This window comes from Hyalella azteca, unplaced genomic scaffold (genome assembly GCF_000764305.2).
Source record: "Hyalella azteca isolate HAZT.00-mixed unplaced genomic scaffold, Hazt_2.0.2 contig14472, whole genome shotgun sequence".
In the NCBI taxonomy this organism is placed as follows: Eukaryota; Metazoa; Arthropoda; class Malacostraca; order Amphipoda; family Hyalellidae; genus Hyalella; species Hyalella azteca.
Window position 1 is genome coordinate 47202 of NW_025944354.1, and position 23371 is coordinate 70572.

A 23371-nucleotide genomic window follows, 5' to 3' on the forward strand; every position below is an offset into this window, starting at 1 on the left:
CGCTCAAAATGACTACCATCCAATGGAAACATTTAGTTCGGGTGTTTAAATAATTTGACTGAACAAAGTTTTCGCCGAATATTTATCATTTTTCTTTAAATCAACACAAAATGCTTCAAATAAATCTCGAATACGTTCATCTACAAAATCTTATGCGGTTAATTTTTCTTCGAAGGAAGGGCCTTACTATAGCGGACAGATTTTGATTAATATGACACTTAAACTATAAACTTTTTGATGACACAGGAAAACAAGTATCTTAAGGCTCCCAACTGCACCTCATCATGCGAATCCGTATTCACGACACACGGAGGTTGGTGTCAGTAGATAACCGCAAAAATTATAGAGATAGCACATTTCCAGCTAATTTACAACCGTTCGTGATGCAATGTTATGTCGTCTAGAATCCTTGTGAAACCCATAGTTATGATTATAGTAAAACTTCGGAGCAAAGTGAACAATTTGCAGCCCATGTTGCCGCGTCACTTCAATGACGTCACTTCTCAATCTTATATTTTTGTCATCCTTCTCATGATTACGTTCACTCTTATAAATGAGGACTTGTAAGACGATGCTGATAATTCATTTCACTTATAAACATCTTGCTGCTATGCTCTCTATAAGCCTGCTTGGTTGTTTAAAGAGATATGCTTTATCAAGGTCACAGGCTATCCTTAGCCGTTTCAGTTGCGTTCGATCGTCCGTCCTAAATTGAACGTGTGCTCAAGCCCCCGCCTTAGTCACTGGCGACCTCGGCAGCCGCGGTGACTGTGCTTCACTGCTTCTCCTTAGTCAGTGTGCGAGTAGCGAGCGTAAGGTGATGAGATCGTCGCGTGTGTTCCCTACGTTTAGCCTCTCCGAACTGTGATTAGTGTTGACGATTATTTTGATTATTCCAAATTTAAAATATATTGTTTGCAACTTTATTTAATTCGTAACGCTTTGGGAATTATACGGAATTATTGAAATTTTTGTGCCATTCTACTCTCAAATCCAGTTTTTCTTAAGGAAATTTGAATACTGATTTTTTAATACTTGATAATCGAAAAAGTGTCAGATAAAAATGAAGAGCTACGCTGCGTTGCTGAGCCTCCTTCTGGTCCTTGGAGCAGGTATGCATCTAGTTTTAATTTACTTTCGATTTCTTGTATCCTTTCAATGATTTTTGATTCATCTTTACATGGAATTAATGGCAATCTTCTGATATGAAGATTACCCCTTAACTTTCAGAACTCAAGTCTCTGAAAGACATCATCCAAATGTGTTTAGGAATTGTGTAATGAGTCATCCAATGAATTAATCTGCATTGAATTCGATTTGTTAAGTATTATAAGTTATCAATAGAATTTGATTGAAACTGGGAATGATGCAACGTAAAATTTGCTGTTAACAATTTGTCTAACCCTTCGTTGCGGTTATTTCTTACGTAACCTACTCCTACTTATCGATTTTCTGCTGATTTACGCGGAAAAAATATCCGAATTTCAACGGTTGCGGGTACCTAATTCGAATTTGTGACAGAAAAGCCGCTGGTCAAGCCAATCGCCGGCTTCTCTGTCACCTGCATTAGAGAAACGTACCGGTAGTAATTGCTTTAGTTTAATATATTGCTACGTTAGTTTGCTCGAATAAATTCCTTACCAATAATCCAATAATATTCAAGTGTTTTTTTATAATATCTTATCTTTATAAATTATATCTTATATCTTTATTTATCAAGAGCGAGTCTCCAGCTATCAACCTCCAAACTACAGGATTCGTCGGGACGCTGAAATTATTTTCAGAGTAATTTTAAAGCTAACCTATTTTAAATTGTATCCACTATAGTACCATTGATATGTACTGCTGCCATTTCCAAAATTCAATTTCAAGTGTTGAAAAACCTTCACCTGCTTGATAATGAAAATTGTATTTTCGAAATTCGCAATCTATTAAAATGTCATTTGGAAACCTACTTTTTGATCTCCCGGCGCCAGCAGGCAACAAGAAATTTTGTTAAAAACGAATAAGAAGATTATTAATAAAAAGCATGCTCTGGTCTTCAAGTTACTTCAACCAAACTTTTATAATATCTATAGACATCCCTTCCAATGCGTACTGGCATTGATCTTGGAGTATAGGGATATATGTAGGTACGTACTACTCGTATGAAGGCGATGCCGAACCTAGCTGGACCTAATCACTTACTTTGCAGTAGTCAAGACTCAAGTGGTTTTCAAACAAATATTTTACTTGCCAATAGTTTTAAAAATCATGGAATTTAATAGAGGTTGAGTTAAGCCTGAGTCTGTCAGCACATGTGACATGTTGACAATCCAAACATAAAAGCACATGAAAATTTATTGCCATCTTTACTTATTTCACTGACATTAGGTAACAGATGTTGATGTATTATACACTGAAGAATTAAGGTTGAAGTTATCATCCAAGTATTATTGTAGATTTATAGTGACACTATTTCTTTAAAGCTGTTTTAGTAACAGCTCATTTCTAATAGCGTTCATTAAGAGTGTACAATCCATCAAATGTGTTCCGTGGAGCTTCTAAACTCGTGTTCATCGAGCTTTCTTTCCTCTTTTGGGCTGTACAAATCGATTGCACTTCACTTGATAGCCGCTAAGTGCAAACTTCATCGTGATTGATGACACATGCTGTATATTCCGTGTACTATGAGCTGTTCTCAGCTAATTTGTTGCTCTTATATTATTAAGGGTGAGGTGACTGTCCTCAGACACGATTTGTAAATCGTGCTTGGACTATCTCATCGGTACTGTTTAATTTTTATGTAATGTACGACTATAACGTTTTTGAAGTTCATTCTATACATCTAAATTACACATATGATAATGTAAATACAAGAAGAAGATTTACCAAGATTTATGTTGTGACTGTCCATAGTTAGATCAAGTCAAGCTCTGCAGACCGGTCTTGGCTCACCTTTAGGTATTGGGCTCCAGTTTGCCGGGCGAGAATTCGTTTTTATTTTATTTTTTTTTGCCCACGTGTTGTGTTGCGCGACGCGCTCGATTGGTATGCTGCTAAGCCGAAGCAGCGACTCTTGTAAAACCACCATGCAGATGTGTTCGTATTGAGCCGAGCCTTCACTTGCCTAGTCTGCCGACCTGTCGTAGTGAAGCATACGCCGTGGATCTTGGTTTATGTCTGTTGGCATATTTCCAGTTGTTGGCGTGTACGTAGCGCATATATCTTCGTGGTAAGGGATTTTGACAGTCAAGATGTAAGAGGATGCTGTACGTTACATAGTATTGAGGGCAACGCACTGAAGTGGATTGCAGGCGTAGGTACGCATATTTTAATCTTGTATAGAGGGTGGAGAAGTGGGAAGCACAATGTTCGTTTTCGGGTTTTCGTTGCGTGTCGAATGAAGAAGTGCGGGAAGACTTACTTGAATTGTTGAGATGTGATGCATTATTTATAGCAAATTCGTATAATTTTTACCGTATGTTGCAGTGCACTGAGCAAGGTTCATGCAAACCCGATATCAGTGAAGCGTTCGAAAAGTATTACAAATGAGGATGCAGGGACCTTTCAACGCCACCGGTTGCTGGTATGATGAGTTTGGTGGAGACGCCTGTGACCTGACCTACAGTGCATTCTTGTGTGTTTGCTTCTATCGGCAACGCAGATTAACACCTTCCTCCAGACAACGCTCCTGCCTTCTAGGTTTCCGGGAAGACTCCGCAATCATGATAATAAGGCTATTGCATCCCTACATCCACGTTAATTTCTTAGCAGTTGCCTCATAATCTGCGGCCTGTACAAAAATAATCTCTCAGAAATCTTACCTGATGAAATATTTAACGCAAATTTACGGAACGGATGTTTTACGTCAAAAGGAGGGGGGGAGGGCGGAGTCATGACGCAATTCACGTCAAAATATAGCAAAATTATTTGCACTGCAGTATATTTGAAACGAAAAATCGCGTACTGAATTAGCACATTTCCGGCAACTCTAAGCAAATATATACAAAAAACACTTCATGAACTCTTTGATATTTCTTAACCTTGCGTGTAATTTGTTTTATTCCTACACTTGCTTAATTAAAATACATGATGGAATGTGTAATTATATAATCTCTTTGATTAAATTCTAAAAAACTTTCTAATCATAACTTTAGATAAGCGGATCATTAAAAATCAAACAAGCTACAGAGCACTGGCTTAGAAGCTCTCATCGTCAATTTCTATAGTTCTCGGTGCTACGTCTGCATCTCTTCTATACGACGTTGTGTGTCCATCGTCTCATCTGGCTGCCGGTGCGCGCTGGGAGGTGAGCGAGTTAGGTAGAGGGTTTTTGTAACTTGGCCGGCACGCAGATTCTATCAGCGGGTGCTTGGTGTGAATTTTTAAAACATCGCGTCGTTCTTAATTTTTAATCTTTCATTTATTGGCAATCATTGTAGGAGCTGAGGGCCTGAGGTTCATTTTTTAACCCTCTATCAGGATAGGGCTTCACTACACCGGATTCTTTCATTATTCGTTTAGAACAATGTTACACAAACTGCATACATACGCGTTCTGCAAACCTCAAGATTTTATCACGGAGGCGCCTGATGTAACTTGAAATTCACAGTAGTAGGTTACCTTGCATAGTCATTTCTTCCTGATGATCTGATGAATTTACATTGATCGTAGACAGCTGATGAGTTACTATTGCTTGCTATGATGCAATCCGAGGGCCTATGTTTCGTAAAAAATAGCGCCATCCATGCAAAGGCTGATTGCAAATACTTACCTGCTTAATGGTATCATATTTTTGAAACTAGTCGTGCATGGAATGAATTCCGGCCATGTTTATTCAATGTTGTGAATGTTGTGTGTGAACCTTCAATGTTTTGTCTGTCCCATCTTAAACTGTTCTGTCAAAGGTTGGTAGAGATTTAAGAAGTTATAATTACTAATTTTCTCTTTATCAGCGTGCAAATGAGTTGCGAAACTCCGTTCACTGAACGCCTGGTTCTAACAATATATTCAGACGACTTTGATAAGCAGGAGTCATGGTTTACTGACTGTTACTTGGACTCGTGATAATTACACCGAGCAGCTTGAATTGACTGGCGTTGTACGTGTGCTGCGGCAACGAGTCTCGCGAGACCGTTTCCCCTTCACATTGTTCCCCAACTTCGAATTAGGCGAATCCCATGCCATTTACCTCTTGCATTTACAGGATTTTTTTCTACAACTCGCTCTTTAAATTTGTTCATATTATGGTGAAATAGTAAATTCCTTGTTCCGAATGAGCTTTTAAAGTTTTTTATTTATTTTGAGAACGCTGGTATAAGATAATAAACGTAGTATTTATTTCCCGAAAAAAAATGAATCTACAGAAAAGTAATGTAAACTTTTTTTCTAAAGTTTGACTTTTTTAAGAATATCGGCAGTCATTTCCTCTGAGCGTTTTTATACCTTCATCACGCGGGACGTATTGTAATGAACATACTAAATAATAATAAAAACTTCTAAGGGGATATTGTCAACACTGTACTTCGTTCGTCTCTAGAATCAGTTTCTATTCCACGGGCTATGTACGGTAATCAAACTCAAATTTCTGCTCTTTTTTTCTTCTCATTTCCTTCCTTCCATGTACTATTACTATTTCAAAATATTATTACGGCTCGTCTACTCTCCTCATATATACAAACACATTTCACTGTTGTGAATTGAAATCAACAATTTAAACAGAAATGTGCAGATCTCCATCACAAATTCCATGTTCTTTCAATTAAAATTCCAATCAGATTACATCAGGCATTCAGTTTACATTCAGAGCATAGACTCGGCTATAAATTTACAGAAAGCGCTTAAAGCTATCTCATATCCCGGCAATTAGTGGTAATCTTGGCATTAGCAAATGAGAGCGTAAGTTCAATACGCGATATCACGTGTGGAAGATTATGTTAGCTGTTGTTTGACGTCTGGCACCCTGAGTGGCAGCAGCGAGATGCTCGGCAAAAAGCAAGCTAATGTTTACCCCTGATAAGAGTCCGGCTTGAGTCAAAGTTCAAGTGTTCTGAATGAGTTTTTTGCTGGGCAACTGACAGCTTTATTGCCGTTCTGTTCCGACACCTGAGGAACATTTTCAAGCTATTGTAATGCTCGCGGGACGTGAACTAAATTGCTCACAATGCTTTAGCGTCAATTTTTCATGCTTCAGATTACTTGGTAGAATTTCTTGGATTTTCTTGTAATCGGAGATCCTTAATACGTACATTTAAGAGCTATTCCGATTGTTACTTTCATATTCGTGAAAAATGCACATGTCGGAATCATCGTCAACTGTAACGATCATTTATTCTTTATTAAAGACAGAAAGAATGTGAAAAATTATTCTTTAAACTGAAAACACGTCGAAGAAGAATTCCACACGCCTCTAAACTGCCGGCGCAAATCCTAGTTGGGTGAAACTATTCCTGATGTTCTGTGAGACGTTCCTGTCGTTGCGTGCATTCCGCGTGCCCCACAACAACTACGAGGCTCGTAAACCCCAATAACATCGCTAATAATAGCCAAGTGCAAAAACAGCGCCAGTAGGGCAGGCATCACTACACGCCACAGCCTGGGCATTACGTCCGTTATGTCATGCCCTCTTGCAATGAACGACTGCACCGTGTTGGAATTAAATGTTCCATTGTATGTATGGAATATGTTATCTGCATGTCATGCCATTTATATAACTTTCCAAGATGTTTATTTTTGGAAATTGCTTTGCCTTATTTACGGTCATGCTGTCAATCACCTTTCAGCGGAACTTTATACACCATGCAATACGTTGTAATTACATTCTTCAAGGAATGTAATTACATTCTTCAACGTAAAATCCACTTGTATTTTCATTAATTTCCCCTGATAGTCTTGTTGTTTTTGAGACCGTTTCTTCTTTGTGTTTCTGCCCATCGGCAGCCGGCCAGCAAAGACCCTAATACCATTGCTATTTTTCCCTAAGGGCTCCTTCGCTTATGTTCTGCTTTCGGGAGCAGTATTGTTAAGTTTTTTTGAGGCCATTCATTTATAGTGCGGTTCTTTGCGTCCGTGTTACTGTTGTACGTGGCTGTGTATAGAAACGGTCTCGAGAAGATGATCAGCTGCGAACAAACTCCTACGAGAAGAAAGACGCGACGTGGCTCGTTTGAGTGAATTTCTTGAATTTCGGCTGATGATGTTTTCGGTTAAACCCAAATGATTGAGTATATATTGTTTATTGTTGTTGCGCTTTGTTGATCTTTTTTATCGAATGGAGATAAAATTAATTACTGATATTTGGTGTTTTTCAGGAGAACTCTTTTAGAGCAAACTCGTACTTTTAAATTTAGGTTTTAGCTTTTCCTATTTTTACACATGGATAATTAATATAGCGCTATCCTTGTATAGTGAGATCTACAGTTCTTCATGAACAACACACTATATACAGAAGTAGTAACGAACTTTGGTGTGGATATTGTGCTGAATATCTGTAAACCGTTCACAATTATTCTAAAGGTAATCAATTTTAATTATGGAAAGTTTTACAAAGCTATATATTATTTTTTGGCGTGACTGAGATAGTTTATATTTTTTTGCAATATTGGCACTTATGGTGGCTTCCTTTGCTGGCGTGGTGCTCTGTCAGCGTTAATGGCTATCGAATAATTGTAGTCGAGACAGTAGGGTAACTTAAATAAAGTCAAACGAATGATAGAATCATTCGCTTCTGAACATATCTTAGTTCAGTGCAACTCTGAATTAAATCTGATAAGCTTCTTCCTTTCCACTGCAGCCAGTTAAATATTCCACTTCCGCTTTGGTAAACTCGTTGCCCATATTTGAATTATAATTAATTATTAGAATTGGAATAATTTTCGTTGAAAAGTGTTCTAACTATCCATTGATCGCCACAGCCAAATTGCTGAGCTGTCGTCGCTGCATGCACGGCTTCAGGCGACGAAGTGGCACACGCGCTGCTAAGCCCTGCAGCATGTTTTATTCATGACAGTAGCGTGAGTGAGGGATGGCATGAGTAATATTCAGAAGTGCTGAACCCACCGTGCAATAATGTACTCGACTTGAGGTATGAATCGATGATCGCAGACATACACACAGTAGTTGGTATAGCAACTCTTTCAACGACTGCTGTGGTGCATGACTCGTTCTGTATTGATCGCTCAAAGTGCTGAAATTGCCCTGAAAAATGGGGGCTCAGTTTCACTAGACAGGCAAGGCAATTCATATAAAACGTTCTTGATGGGCTGTAACAGACCAATCTTGGACGATGTTTGAAGAATAAAATTAAACTTCGTTTCGAATGAGATTAGTTACAGTCATGGAGTTCTGTGCATTATTCTAAGATTGTTCATTATGAACCTACAGGATAGTTTTAGAGTGTGAAGAGGGGTGACATACGTTTAAATACGAAGTTCCAGTGTTATTTTTCTCTTTGTACGAAAACATCCATTTTTCTTTTCCTTTGAAATCATTACAAAATCTGTGGAACGGAATACGGCTTTGGATTTGGAGTAATAAGACAAGTGACGAAAACAAATTTCTTTTTCATCTGATCGGATTATATACTCAGCGTGTTTCTTATTTAACGTTTGTGTGTTGTTGCGCTTATAAAATTATAGATAGGTACCAATTGAAGTGTTTCTTTAAAAATTATAGACAGGTTTTGAGGTTTTGGCACGGGAGGGGCCAAAACCTCAAAATTTCGAAAGTTGCTTGCTCACTTTGAGGGACATAGGAAATTTAACTAATCGGAAACTAAATTTTTATCGTTGCATTATGACAACTATTTTACTACCGAATACCATATCAACAAACGGTACGGTACCTACCAAAATGATTGATTTAGTAGACTTTTTTTACAAACCGATATCTGTAATATAAGTGAAAAAGCTATTTGACTAAATTGAATCTTCCACATTGTTCGCTGATTGTTTACGTCGAGCTTGGGAAGCTCTATTGCTATTAGGAAAAGTAAACTATACTTCGATTGGGAAGCTCTATTGCTTTTAGGAAAAGTAAACTACGTCGTATGTTGCATTAAATGATTTTACCGCTCGACTGCCATCAGAGCACGAGGCTCCAATAATCGAAAAGTTTGCGTGCCATGAGTCACAGGACGAGAACAAGACGAGTTCCCATGTCCAGCGTATTTTATTGCGGTCGAGCAGCCGTCTGTTCGGAAAGCATCTGGTGTCCGCCGCACTCACAATTAAGATAATTGTCACTTTGCTTGCTTTTTTCCCTCTGTGTTAGGGTATCCAATTATCTCTTGCGAAATTACGACCCACCTTCCTTTTGTCCACTAATTACCCGGCTGATTTGATTTAGCAACCGCAGTTGCGCCCATTTCTTGGACCGGCCTAAAGGGATCCTGTAAATCGGAATTATTTTCTTCAAATGTGCTTGCCCGCGCTTGCTGTAAACCATATTAGCTTCTTAATCGGGTTGTAATGATACTACTTAGAAGTAAGAATTTAGCTGTGGCGTTAGCAACGTAATTCGGAATGGACAATTGCTGTTTATATGTAAAGAGTCCAGAGTACGAATTAGTATTTCTTCAGTAAAAAATTGAATTTATGGATTCCACAAGAATGATTCGTATTATGGTTGAGTGTTCAAACTCGTCAAGCATTAGTCCAAAACTGATGCTACTAAAAAATAATAATTATGCAGGCTATCCTTCGAAAGCTCACGATGAATGATTTTTCCAAAAGATGATAGCTTCGAAGTTATTGTATAGATTCAATTGATCCTTGCATTTTCAATTACCGTTTTATTTTTTAAATAATTGCGATTGCAAAATTTTACACGCTTCATGCTTCAACAGCCAAAACTTTGTTTCATGTCGATCCATCCAAATATCTATTCGTGCATTCAATTGCGCTGAATATCTCCGTATGATTTAGCTCATGCGCTAAGGCCCCAGCAGGCATTCGGTGGTTGAATCAACGTTGAATCAACTTCGCATTACGACATTGAGATCTGGGTGAAATGAGGTTTAGAATGAAAATTGAAGCAACATCTTTCATGCAACGTCGTACTGACGTTACAATTCAACGTTGAATCAATGTTGCTACTACGACGTTGCTGCAACGTTGAATTTTATGGTTAAATCGACGTTGAATCAACTACACATTACGACATTGAGATCGGGGTGAAAGGAGGTTTAGAATGAAAATTGAAGCAACATCTTTCATGCAACGTCGTACTGACGTTACAATGCGGCGTTGAATCGAAGTTGCTACTACGACGTTGCTGCAACGTTGAATTCTATAGTTGAATCGACGTTGAAACAACTACGCATTACGACATTGAGATCGGGGTTAAAATAGGTTTAGAATGAAAATTGAAGCAACGTCTCTCATGAGACGTCGTACTGACGTTACAATGCAACATTGAATCAATGTTACTACTACGACATTGCTGCAACGTCAAATTCTCTGATTGAATCAACGTTGAAGAACCAACCTGTTTTTCGTCCGTGGCAGGATTCGAACCCGGGATCGCTGGAGACCGCGCGACGCCTTAGCAACCTTGACCACGACAGCTCACGTGCATGAGCAGTAGAAATAAGCTAAAGAATTGTTTGACTCCTTGAAAATTGAACTGCATTCTCTGATCATTAATCGTACACTTATATATATGTATTTCATTCAATGTTGGTGTGATAACATTAGTTCCATGCTGGTAAATATCTAAACATACAACGTACCGATATCGACCATTTTTCAACGTTGAAATAAGGTTGTTTTCCGTCCTTTCTACTTTTAGTCAGATTTCAACGTTGATCGGACGTTTAATTTTGGTTGTTCAGCATTTCAACCTAAAATCAACATTGATTGAACGTTTAACAGCACTTCAACCTGAAATCAACATTGATTCAACGTTTAAAAATTAGTAAACAATCAACGTACCAATATCGACGTTATTTCCACGTTGAAATAAGATTGTTTTACATCCGTTCTAGTTTTGATCAGATTTCGACGGTGATCAGACGTTTAATTTGGGTTGTTCAGCATCTCAACCTGATATCAACATTGATTCAACGTTTAAAAATTAGGATAAATTCAACGTACCAATATCGACGTTATTTCAACATTGGAATAAGGTTGTTTTACGTCCCTTCTAGTGTTGGTCAGATTTCGACGTTGATATGACGTTTAATTTTGGTTGTTCAACATTTCAACCTGAAATCAACCAATAATCAACGTTGTTTCAACGTCAGATGCCTGCTGGGGCCATATTAGAACATCATATTGGATGCTCTATAAATTATAGACTTGTGTGGATGAAAAAAATTTGGTTAATAAAAAATGGTTCATGGAAGGTTATAGTTCAGGGGCCTCTTTAATGAAGCTGGTCTATTTAGCTAGTCCAGTGTTGAAGTTCATACGTACGATAGGGGTTTTGGGATGATTATTCTATGGGCATCTGCAGAGACCAGGTGAAAAGATGGTTGTTTCCATGCAGTTTTTAACCACCACCAACGAGCTTGATAACAACGAGTTATACATATCCAAAAAAGATAATATGATGAATATACTGTTTCGGAACCCCAAAACGGTGGAAATTAATAGAACATATGTTCATTCACCAAATTTGCAAATGAGTTGTTCTATGCAAACATTTAATTGAATTTGTGACAAGTTGAAGCTACGGTAACCGGGTAGATGGTGGTTGGCTGTGAGTTTGCATCGACCGGTTGGTTGAGCATCTCGCTTGCCGTCTCGCCGAACCTGTTCAATAAATTCCTCCCGCCATAGACTGTTGTTTATGATGGAGCCTCTGCTGCAAGATAAAGGAATAAACGCCTCTTAATTCAAACTGGGAGGCGTCTCCTAGGCGTCATCGCCGTCTAATTGCATCGTATTTTCTGTGCGATGGAAATGAAATGCGCAACTTAGCTGTGAAATTCTTTATAAATTGTCGCAAATTCTCTCCAGCTAGAAATGCCGAGAATTTCAAATGGAATTTTGAGGCAGTAAACTTACGCAGTCTGTTTTTGTTGTATTGTGTATATCTTAATTATCTGCTGAATACTGGATCTGTCCCGCTTTTCCGTTTTGATGTAAATTATTTCGATTTTTGGACTTGTTTTGGGAATTTACTTAGTCAATCATGTGGTTTTAAATTCACTCACTGACGTTTATGACTGTTGCCTGACTTGAAATTTATTCTGACAATTTGCTATTTGTTTCTCAGTAAACCCATCAATAAGTTTGGAAAATTGTGTTTAAAACTTCACAAACAGTTGAAGCTATCAATATTGACTACGGTTTCATTTGGTTTGATTGTCAAGGATGTTGAGGATCACATAATTTCTTCATTCTTTTTGATTATATATATAAATTTTTCCTAATTGTTTTGAATAAGATTTCACAAATAATTTGGCGTCTTGTGTTTTCAAGAAAGCAATCATCATAACTATACTGGTTATGATAAGTTGGGTTAAGTTGTTAAATATCATCTTCTTTCTTCGTTAACCTTGTATGGAAATTGAACGGCCAAATGCACCGCGACCTCAGCAGTCTGCCTCGGTATTTCTCTCGATTTTTTGCTGGGTGTAGGAACTTCAAAACCCTCTGTCAACTCGGTGACCTCCGCGCATAGCCAAATCCCATTTTCTTCGGCCTCCCCAATGGATTCTTTTATTTTCTTGTATCAGTCTGAAGCCTGGGCCAGCGAAATCCTCGGGTCTTGCATGTGAATGCTAAACTTCGATGAGCCCCTCGACGTATTTTCCAAAGGATTTGTGGTAGACATTGGGCGGTATTGGAATGCATCGTGTCGCTCTTTATCACCCCATTTTGCTTGCAGTGTGTACACGAAAGAATGTGATCACATTTTTTCTCGTAGAGAAATGTAGCTCACGTCTAAGAAATCTGAGTTTCTTTTTAACTCGATTTGAAAATCCGTGACACTAAATTTGGTTTTGCAGTAGACTAATTGGATATTTCGTTAAGTAAATTAACTAAATTTGCCTCACTTCTTAAGTTATTTGTACTTCTTATTATAAGCACGAAAATGCGTCCAATTATTTTAGTTATCAGTGAACTGTGGATTACGTCAGGTTGTGAAATTGGGTCCGTGCTTAATTAATTCAGGTACAGAGAAGTACCTATACACTCAAAGATGTACGATGAGTCAATCGAAGCCGCCATTCTATTCCTTAGGCCTTAAATAACCAAACTATAATTTTCCACTACAGAAATGTATTACGCTCTACACGCTGATGACGGAGGAAGACTGACCTTTTTATTGCCGCTACATTCTGCTATTTGCCTTTCGTTTACAAGTTGCACTTTTAATGTATATCTCTAGTCAAAAGAGCTTATTGAGGCTCTTGACTTTTTCCTTTAAGCGTTCGGTGCATCTGAGCTTCAGAGATGCTAATGCGTTGTGTGTGGCATACCTTTTACTTGATATAATTTAACCCTTGCCAATGAGCAGCGTTTTATCCCTTGCCTTTAACTTCAGAGTTTTTATATTCCCGAGAACCAAAAGCAGACTTCTCACGCGATTGAAAGAATGGCTTTAGAAAATAGCAACTTCATTGAAAAGGATTCACCTAGTTTTTGTCCAATCTAGGTACAAGATTTTTACTCGTATTCAAGAATGGTATTTGAAGAGAGCAACTTCATTGTGAATGGTGCAGCGACTTTTTATTAACTCTTGTTACAAGAATACATTTTTCAAGCGTTATCAAGCGTAAAATACTATGCCCCGACAAATCTCGGGTATTAAAGAATGGGTTTCGGAAAGTGAAACACCACCTCATTGGGGAGGGTGCGCGCGGTTTTTCATCTGGGTATAAAAAGTTTTTTTCAACTCGGCTGGCTGGAGCACTCGAGAAAAGAGCAACATTGTTGGAAGTGAAATACGTGAATGTTTTTAGATACTTGCCCGCTATATTGTAGCGTCCAAATTTAAAATAAAGTTCCGCAGAAAATGGATGTTTGTAATGTAAATAAATGATGAAATAATAGGGTTTCGCTACATCTAACCGACATTATTTGCTCGTTTTTTCTACTGTCTAAAAATACAAATGGCGTGTGAATGATTAATTTTGCAACATTGATGCTGATGGCGTTCAAATAAGTAAGTTCCAAGCGTCCAGTTGAAAGGAATAACTTTGCTTGAGTACCGTAATACGTACATTAATACATTATTTAATACAGTACAAACCTGATAGTAATGTTGCACAGTACATGTGTCTGCATACTCTGTTGTGCTTGTATGACAACATGTAAGACAACATTTGTTAAGATGTCCCAATTCATTTCAGAGTTTGGGCCCCAAAAAACGTTACATAGTTTAATCTTATAGCTGCCTGCTTGTAATGACCCGCCACCCGTTATTTTTAATTGGAGGCTCATTCCTAGCTAATTTAATTTTAATTTCGTCCATTTGTTCTATAATATAATTGATTGTATTTTTTTCAAAACAAATGAATTGCTAACAGCGGCACATTTTTTAGCCATTGCCAATTTGACAAATCTCAGGCTTACACACGCACACATGATTATTTTTTGATGACAGACGAAACATATATGACAAAATAAGGTTACACCTCACGGATTATCGAAAAAATGTACGTCTGGCCAACTCATAGGGAAATATCGAAAACCAAAACATTCTTGACATTCTAGACTTTGCCTATAGTTCCTTGAGCAGGGCCCAACCCCCGCCCTGCCCAAGTTAGGTTGGAATTCTCAATTTCTCCTAAAAGTCTTGGTCGCCGTACTTTCAAGATGATGAGCAAGGGCGCTGCTCGCTCCAGCTTCAGCATCGCTAACTCGGGTAATTTTCTCTTAATTTTCTCCGGGTAATCAGTTGAGAATTGCGCGGTAGAATATAGCAAAATAAACTTTAGAGACAGTGATTTTAATTAATATTCAAACGATGGTCGATCGAGTCAATCGAATGATAGAAAATTGTATTTGAAAATTAACACATGCAGTGGGGTAATCTGTGCCTAATATTCTGTACACTCAAATAAATCGCTGCGTACCACTCAAAAAACGCTGCGCATGGTGTAAGTCCCGGCTTGTCCCAAAAGCACGCAAGCACGAGGCGATCTCTTAGCCAGCCTGTGCGCGTAATTCAGGCTGCTGTGACCGCGTAAATCTGAGCGCTTCCATGAGGGAGCCTCACGGCACTGACGACGGATAAGGCAAAATAGGAGGAATATAAAATAAGATATTTAACTAACTTTCTACATCATGACTTAATAAAAAGTCACTTGTGTACCTTAATTTATTATATATCATTTATTTCTGCTATTTTTTCAGAAAAGTAGCATTTAACTTGTGGAAAGTTTAAAATCACCATCATCTAAGATCGACGTTACGTACGTAGTGTTGGTGTTCAAGTATTCCTCGCACCGCCAATCAATACTTAATTTTAGTTGGTTTGAGCAGAATTATAATGTAGCTTATTTTACTACAGTATTAGAAATAATGAATAAGTTCGAATTAACTGTCGATGATTTTACTTGGCTCACCAATAATACAGACTAATCGAACGGCTGTATATGTTTCAGATCCAATGACTTCAAAACCGCTTCTGTATTCGGGGCAAAACAAACAACAACGATGAACTCTATAAAGCATGTGAATGTCGTACGTTCGTTTAATCACTAATGCATGATATCTTCAACTTGTTATATCATCAGCATTATAACGTTAATATTTCGACCAGAATCAATGTTATTATATGTGTTCGCCTGACATGAGTAACCGGAGCAATATTGTCACAAGCCTACTTCCCAAAAAGGATACGTTCTAGTGAGCGTAAAATGACTTGCTGTGATAGATGCCGCCACGTACGACAACTTTAAAATCTTCTCTATTGCGTGCAAACGTCTTCAGGTTGCTACACTCAATAGTTTACGTATAATTTAATTTGAAAATGATGTTCCCGAAGAGTGACATACTGTGGTAGAGGGTTAAATTAAAACTTGCAGGCAAATTCAGCGTTTATGCTTATGTCCTGCAATGACGTCATCCGCCAGGTGGCTTCACCCGAGAGAAAGTTTTATTGATATTAGACAGGAACGGCATATAAACATTTTTGGACTGGCTCGTTATTTACTTTCAACCATGTAGACATGTTAGCGTCTACGCTCGACGCTCAAACTGCTTTCACAGTAGTCATATATCACCCGTGGAGAAAAAAATAAGTGATTGGAGATTGAAACACTTCCGAGCTACTTACGGGATTAAGTGGTCAACGGTCATTTAAGATTTTCCTGGTTATCATCTTTGCACTGGATTTTTTTTTTTTGTACTGGAAAGTGATCACATCTAAACTCGATTGAAAGAGAGCTTTTACGGAGAGTTTTCTATTTTTATTTATTTATTTTTCTTGACGAATTTGGTGCAACTCCGGAATTTTCTAGCATCATCCGAGTCAGTGTCGGATAATTTCATTGACCTGCTACCCTGCCTGGTGGACTGGACTTAATCAGTTTAGTGTCAGTCGCATGTTCTCTCAGCTCACGTCCGTGATTGTATTTTTTGGAAAATTATTTCCCATTTCTCAGCAAAACGGCAACAGCTGGTTCAGCAAACTCAAGAAAAATTTCCATCAGACGTGTCGTGTCCCGAAATAAAAATTACATTTTGAGTCGAAGGACTCTAACCTCATCGTTGAAGTTATTTTTATTTTTTAATGGAGCGAATTTATTTCTTTAATGAAGAGTATTGTACCTTAATTTCTCCATTTTAAGTTAATGAACTTACAAAAAATAGATTGTTTACAATTAGGCTGAATCAAAGATGCAATTGTTTGTGGAATTTTGAGCAATTTGTTTTCTCGCGTCGTGGTTTTGCCTCAAATTAATAGATTTGCTAGCCACCTCTATCATTTTTCAGGTTTAAACCTGAACTTAGCACATACACGTTGACAACAAATACAACTTACAATCATCGCGTAAAATTTTCTGCATGGATGGTAAAATGTCTGATACCAGAAAATTTTGACATTCACTGCATGTTATAAAATTCGTATTTCTTGTATTATTTAGTTATTTTCAATTGATGTATTTGTTTACAGATATTTATTGGTGGGTGATAGAGCAAGAGTATAGCTAAATGCAGTTTCAGATGGTTCGCAAATATAGAGTTGCGATAGGCTCAATTAAGCTATCAAAATTCTTCATTCACCTTTGGCTGGTAATAGTTAAGCGTTAGTTAGGCTATAGTGTGCCATCTTGCATTTAACTGTCGCACAAAAATCCCCTTTGTACAGTGGGGGTATAGATTATCAGCATAAATTTTTCTTTTAGCGTAGCAGATTTGACTGTGAACTCACCTACGTATTAACGAATATCTTAACACTCAACTCTGTCGGCGAATAGAAGGACACACTGGAAAGGATCTACAGAGAACAGCCGTGTGGGTACTACAGGACGCGCGCTGCCTGGAAACAAAGCGATGTCAGCTGCGGTCTCACGAGTCGCCCTATATGATGGAGGATGTCAAGTGGGGGAGCTGCTGGCTGGCCTTATGAGATTTCTGCTCGCCGATGTTACATGTTGCTGCTGACGGCTGGTGATTTGCTGGAAATCCACTGATGCTCGCCGACTGTTAGGCGCGTATATGATAATGTGAATGGAAGTGTGTGGATTTCTGTGTGTAACTCTTGCTTATGTGACTTGAAAGTGTACTGTAGTTGAAATTTGATAACGTACTGATGTCATCTAATTTCACTGACGAACCTGTTACGTGATTTCACTCGTTAGAATAACTTCCAATACCTGAATATCTAAGGTATTTGCATCGGACGTGAATTTAATTGGTTGTGAATATTAGAGGTGACGAAGATGAAAGTGAAATTTTCTTAGGGGTAATGATGTTGAGATTCCCTGATTTATGTTACAATTTTTTTATATTTTGATCAAAATTTAACTGCTCCACGTCGTCCATTCAAGATTTGGATGAAAGCGTCTTCAGATTTGGTAATTTCATCAAGAAAGTTTGGGAAATTTTGTCTACCATTTCCTTACTTAATTATACTCCTGGTGTATCCGATGTCGTATTCTATTTTTCATTATGTTTAAACCAAAATCATGGTATATACTTAGACACTGCCATCAATTAATTACTGCGAAATTTTTCGGCTGTTTGAATTGTATCTCAAGCGCTAACATATAGAAATTTTCTGGCATGTATTGGTGAGTTGCTGTTATTCAGATGCCGATAATCAACTTCAAACCGACCGCAGCCTGCAATGGATTGACTGCCTGCTAACTCCGTGATTTCTTGCCACGGTTTTGCGGTTGTGGCAATTCTCGCGCATTTTGGGAGATGCACCGGGAAATTATCCATAGAACGAATTGGGAGGCAATGAGAGGAGGGGAACCCGATGAGTCGGCGACAGCTCCGACTGTCCTGGCAGATGGACGAGATGTGGCCTGGCCTCATGACTCAGGGACTGTTCCGACTGTCATGACAGATGGACGAGATGTGGCCTGGCCTTATGACTCAGCGACTGTTCCGACTGTCAGGCAGATGGGCGAGATGTGGCCTGGCCTCATGACTCAGCGACTGTTCCGACTGTCCAGGCAGATAGACGAGATGTGGCCTGGCCTTATGACTCAGCGACTGTTCCGACTGCCCTGACAGATGGGCGAAGTGCAGCTTGGTCTTGAGACTCGATGACTGTTCTGGCAGATGGGGAGATGTGGCCTGGCTTCATGACTGGGTACATGGGTCGTAAATCACGGCCCTGTAGTGCGTCATTGTCTCGCTCGTAGCAGCAATCAACGAAGTTTCCCACTGAATGGTGTATTTCTTGTGGTGACTATATTGGCAATCGTTGCCAATATTTCCCACTGAATGGTGTATTTCTTGTGGTGACTACATTGGCATTCGTTGTCAATATTTACTACTGAATGGTTTATTACTTGTGGTGACCATTTGCGCATTCGGTGAGAAAAATTCTGACAGAAGAGCAAAATTTCAAAATGTGTGAATGTTTTCTATATTTGGCTTTAGCAAGAATTTAAGTCACGCTGTTACCTGCAGTCATGCTGCTCCCTGCAGTCACGCTGTTACCTGCAGTCATGCTGTTACCTGCAGTCACGCTGTTACCTGCAGTCATGCTGCTCCCTGCAGTCACGCTGTTACCTGCAGTCATGCTGTTACCTGCTGTCACGCTGTTTCAGATACGTGAAGTAGCTACGATTTACGTTTTCGAGAAGGGAATACCGACATCATTTTTATACGTTACGTTACAAAATACGTTTATAAGAAGCTCACCAATTACAGAAAACTGTACAATAGTTCATATCGCACACGAGTTATGATGCTCAAATTTTTGAAAACAAAGATTTACAAATTCCATCGCAGATAATGTGAAAAGAACCGAAATCCCTGTTTTGTAACTTTTCATAACTAAATTTTTAAATCTTCAAGTTGAATGATGCAGTCTAGTACGATATTTTTTGTTACGTTCTTATCTGCAATGCCATAATCCTTGCAGATCAAATGTTCTGTATTTGCTTCAATTATCCGGCTTTATTTTCATGCTGCAATCATATTGATCTCGCTGAAGCTTGTATTGGATGTAACTCAAGCCTTTCAAAGGCGACCAAACACCTGATAGAGTCCATTATAAACCGAGCTCGGCGATGCGCGATACACCGCCTTCGATCGGCTGGGATGTTTCATCTTGCTGAAGATTTATTTCTCTCGTTGTTGTAAGATTAAGTGAATTTGGCGTCTCGTTTGGGACTGATGTTGATTATTTGTACTTCCAGCTGATTCCGCTGGACTGTGACTTTGATCTCTTAACTATTCGCATGATTTCTAGGCGGGATCTTATTTTGTGCTGTTTGGATTAATCTTGGATCCTTTTTTGTGCTGTGTGTTGGTTAATTGTACAATTTATATCGCGGACATTCATCGCTCCTGAATTAAAATTTGTGAACTATTTTCAATATTTTTACTGCAACAATTCAAGTTGTATGTATTCAATTAATTTTAACTGCGTAAAATTATTTATAAGCTAGGCAACGAATTGCTATGTATCCTGGTGGTTTCAGATATGATTCCTCGTTTTTTCTTTGAGTTGTATAATGTAATCTTAATTTTGGGAATACGAATATTTCAAACTAATTCTCCTACTTTTCTTCCTACGCAAAAACGGAGATGTAAAAATGTCAATCTTCATGGGCAAGAAAATGGAATAAAAATATCCTTGTGTAAAACAAATGCTCGGCATTCATATTTCATTCTGATAACATCCTTTGATAACTATTCTCTATTGATAACTATTCTCTATTGATATCATATTCTTTCGTGTTCGTTTTATGAGGTTAAGATTCAGTAATGCAACCTCGCGAGTCATAGGAGACTCGCCCCCAGCTCTTCCGTGTCATATTTCGACGTCAGTCTCAGCCGCAAACTTAATCTATTATCGATGCGGCCTGCGCTCTCTTCTATACAGCGCGAGTTGCGGCCAGTTGCCAGAGTGGAAAGTTAAGATGGCTGTATATGGCAAGGAAATAGATAGTATAGCAGAGTTCTTGCACATACTCCACATGATATTATTGAACTAAGATAGCAGGATAAATAGTTGGATTAGAGTTTAATGTGAGTTCATAGGCTAACAAAAACTAAAGTTTTCATGAAGAGTGAAGTTTTCATGAATGCTTTGTTAAATTTCGATACCGTTTTATTAACGAGATCTTTTCGCACCTACTGAACATGATATTATTTCACTATGATATCAGGATGCATAGTTAAATTGGAATTTAATGTGAGTTCATAGGCTAGTAAAAACTAGAATTTTGAAACTGGAGTGAAGTTTTCATGAATGATCTGTTAAATTTCAACCCCGTTTTATTAACGAGACCTTTCTTATGGTCCTGATGAACTGTAATAAAATTTGAATTCATGTATATTCATATATTGTGATTTTTCACATTTGAAAGTCTTCATCTTGGAAAGTCTTCTTCTTGTCGCGTAAATTCATCTACATAAAACGAAGGTTTCAACATTTGACCCTCGTTTCAGAGCAGCTTAAAGTATTAAAAATATTAATTATCATGGAACATTACACTTATTATCAGTCGAATAAATGCATCGATTAACCCAATACAATAATCCCAATACTGTTATCCGAAGCGCTACTCTCATTTTGGAGCTACGCGAAGTCGGCTATGTATCTCAATGTGATCGCGATAAAGCTGTCAGTGTAAATATGCTGCTGAAGTAGTTCCTGGTTCTGATTTTATCTACCTTGGTAGTTTAACTGACATTAACGGCATAGTTCTACCATCTACCTATCTACCGACTCAACGTATTGAGTCCAATAACCCTACCGTTAAGATTCAGAATGCAAGATTCGGAATCTTAAGTCCAATAAGATTCCGAATGCAAGTCTGATGTGCGAGCCTATATAATGTATTTTAACTCGGGATGCAAATTTAGAGGCCGAATGTAGAATGACTGCCAATAATTATCTGAACTTTATTAATTCGATTACAGATTATTCATAACATTCTCAAGTATCCCAATTTGGATGACGGCCAATTAACAACCCGACTATGTTTCACAATATTTTTCGCTTGATCACAGTTTACAGGGTAAGTTTACTACCGCTTGTAGTAACACACCTGCTATGGTGTGTTACTACCACACCTGCTATGCCATTGATAGATGTTCGAAAAATCCATACAAGTGAACCGTAATAACACTCAACTATCCGTGAGATTGACTAGCGTGTTCAAGAAACTAGTGTGTTCCAAATTACCGAGAAATTGTGTATGTATTTTATGTATGCATTATGGATACATGCAACATGCAATTTTTTTCGGGGCTAGCTGATTTAAATTTCCCGTGTATGATGATTTTTATTACATGAAAAACGATAATTTGACTTATTTCTAACATATTTATTAGGTGTGGATTTTTCTTAAATAATTATTCATTTCAGATTGTGTGTCACAAGTTGTTGTATATTGAGTCATACTTATGTCACTGAATAAGAATGAAATGCGTTTAGTTAGGAAACTATGCCGGTGGTGATAGGCAATGGGATATTTTTACCAGGAAGTAGTCAACAATTACCAATAATGTAGATGGCATAATTCACTCTTCCGAATTATTTTGACCAATATCAATGGCGGAATTTATTGGCTTTTTGAAATACTGATTAATCAAAATGAATTTTTGTCTTTATTTTCGCGTCTGTTTCTCTTGTCAGTCTCATAAGGGAACATCTCCAGAGTACAAATTTTTGATACGATGTTAAAATTACCTCAATACGCGGGAGAATTTACACCTATTGTTTTTTCTTGAACGTTTGAAAGAAATCGCGTGAGTAATTCTACACGACTTCGATCATGTTATGAGCCTCTTTTTCTTATGTGTTATGTTGCAACAAATGATGCAACTTGAGCTTATCTCATCTCCGTAATGTGGTGTCGAGAGTAGGAGCTGCTAAGTAGACCTAACGTCCACCGGCCGCGTCCAAAAACAGCCTGGCATGGGGCGCTGCTTGGGCTCCTGCCATTAGGAGATTGCGATTGAACCGCCACCGGTACTATGCATATTCCTGCTGAGATAACTTATCGGAAGAACTATATTTATCGATGTTTGGGCGTCACAAATTAAAAAAAAAATTGCTAAACAATTCGATAAAAATTAGCAAAACCTCAGAAGCTTTTTCAAGAAATAGTTTAGATTTTGTTTCTCCGTTAGACAATGACTGAAGGCTTTTCAAGCTAAGCCTATAATCACAGACGAGAAGTCGGACTCTATAGGTGGACATGTGCCGTTATGTGTACCAAGGCAAATTTCGACAGTACAGCCCCAGAACTATATATAAAAGTTTGCCTAACCATTTTGTGGATGGAAACGTTAACAAGCGATCACGCGCGGGTGTTATTAGCATCCAAAATGCAAATTCGGAGTCTTGTATTTTGCAAACACTGTAGCATCTAGTAAATATCAGTGAAATTAGCCGCGGACATCTAGTTAATATCGGCGAAATTAGCCGCGGAACAATTTATCACGTATAATTGCTCTTAAGTTCAAGTATCTCTACCTTCCTATTTGAAACAAAGTTTGTATTATGTACTTCCGTTCACTATTATTCTTTGTGTTCCTGCACTCATGTTATTCATATAATCATCTGCAACCGCTTATTTTCAGACTATTCATATAATGAAGGTTATTTCAATTTATATACTCTGCACGAAATGGCTTCCTAGTAAACGCTCTTTATCGCTCTTTATTTTATTCCATTTTTGTTATTTTCTGAATAATGTATAATCCTGACACTACACTCTCCGATAATAATGCTACCAGGGTGAATTAAATTGGTGATTCTAGAAAAAAATTCGTAATCTCTCTGCTTTCCA

General features: G+C 38.1%; 1 protein-coding gene across 4 annotated transcripts in view; it reads left to right on the forward strand.

Annotated features, from left to right (window-relative positions):
• The first annotated feature begins 780 nt into the window (after positions 1-780).
• The window catches only part of LOC108679164 (protein amalgam), a 137087-nt gene continuing 114496 nt past the window's right edge, over positions 781-23371 (forward strand). For 3 of the 4 annotated variants that reach the window (XM_018167751.2, XM_018167752.2, XM_047884071.1), the window contains exon 1: positions 782-1112. In XM_018167751.2, coding sequence (XP_018023240.1) covers positions 1064-1112 — 49 coding nt within the window. In that variant the 5' untranslated portion in view covers positions 782-1063. Of the gene's footprint in view, positions 1113-23371 lie in introns of all 4 variants that reach the window. The other variant, XM_047884070.1, reaches the window with a different exon arrangement.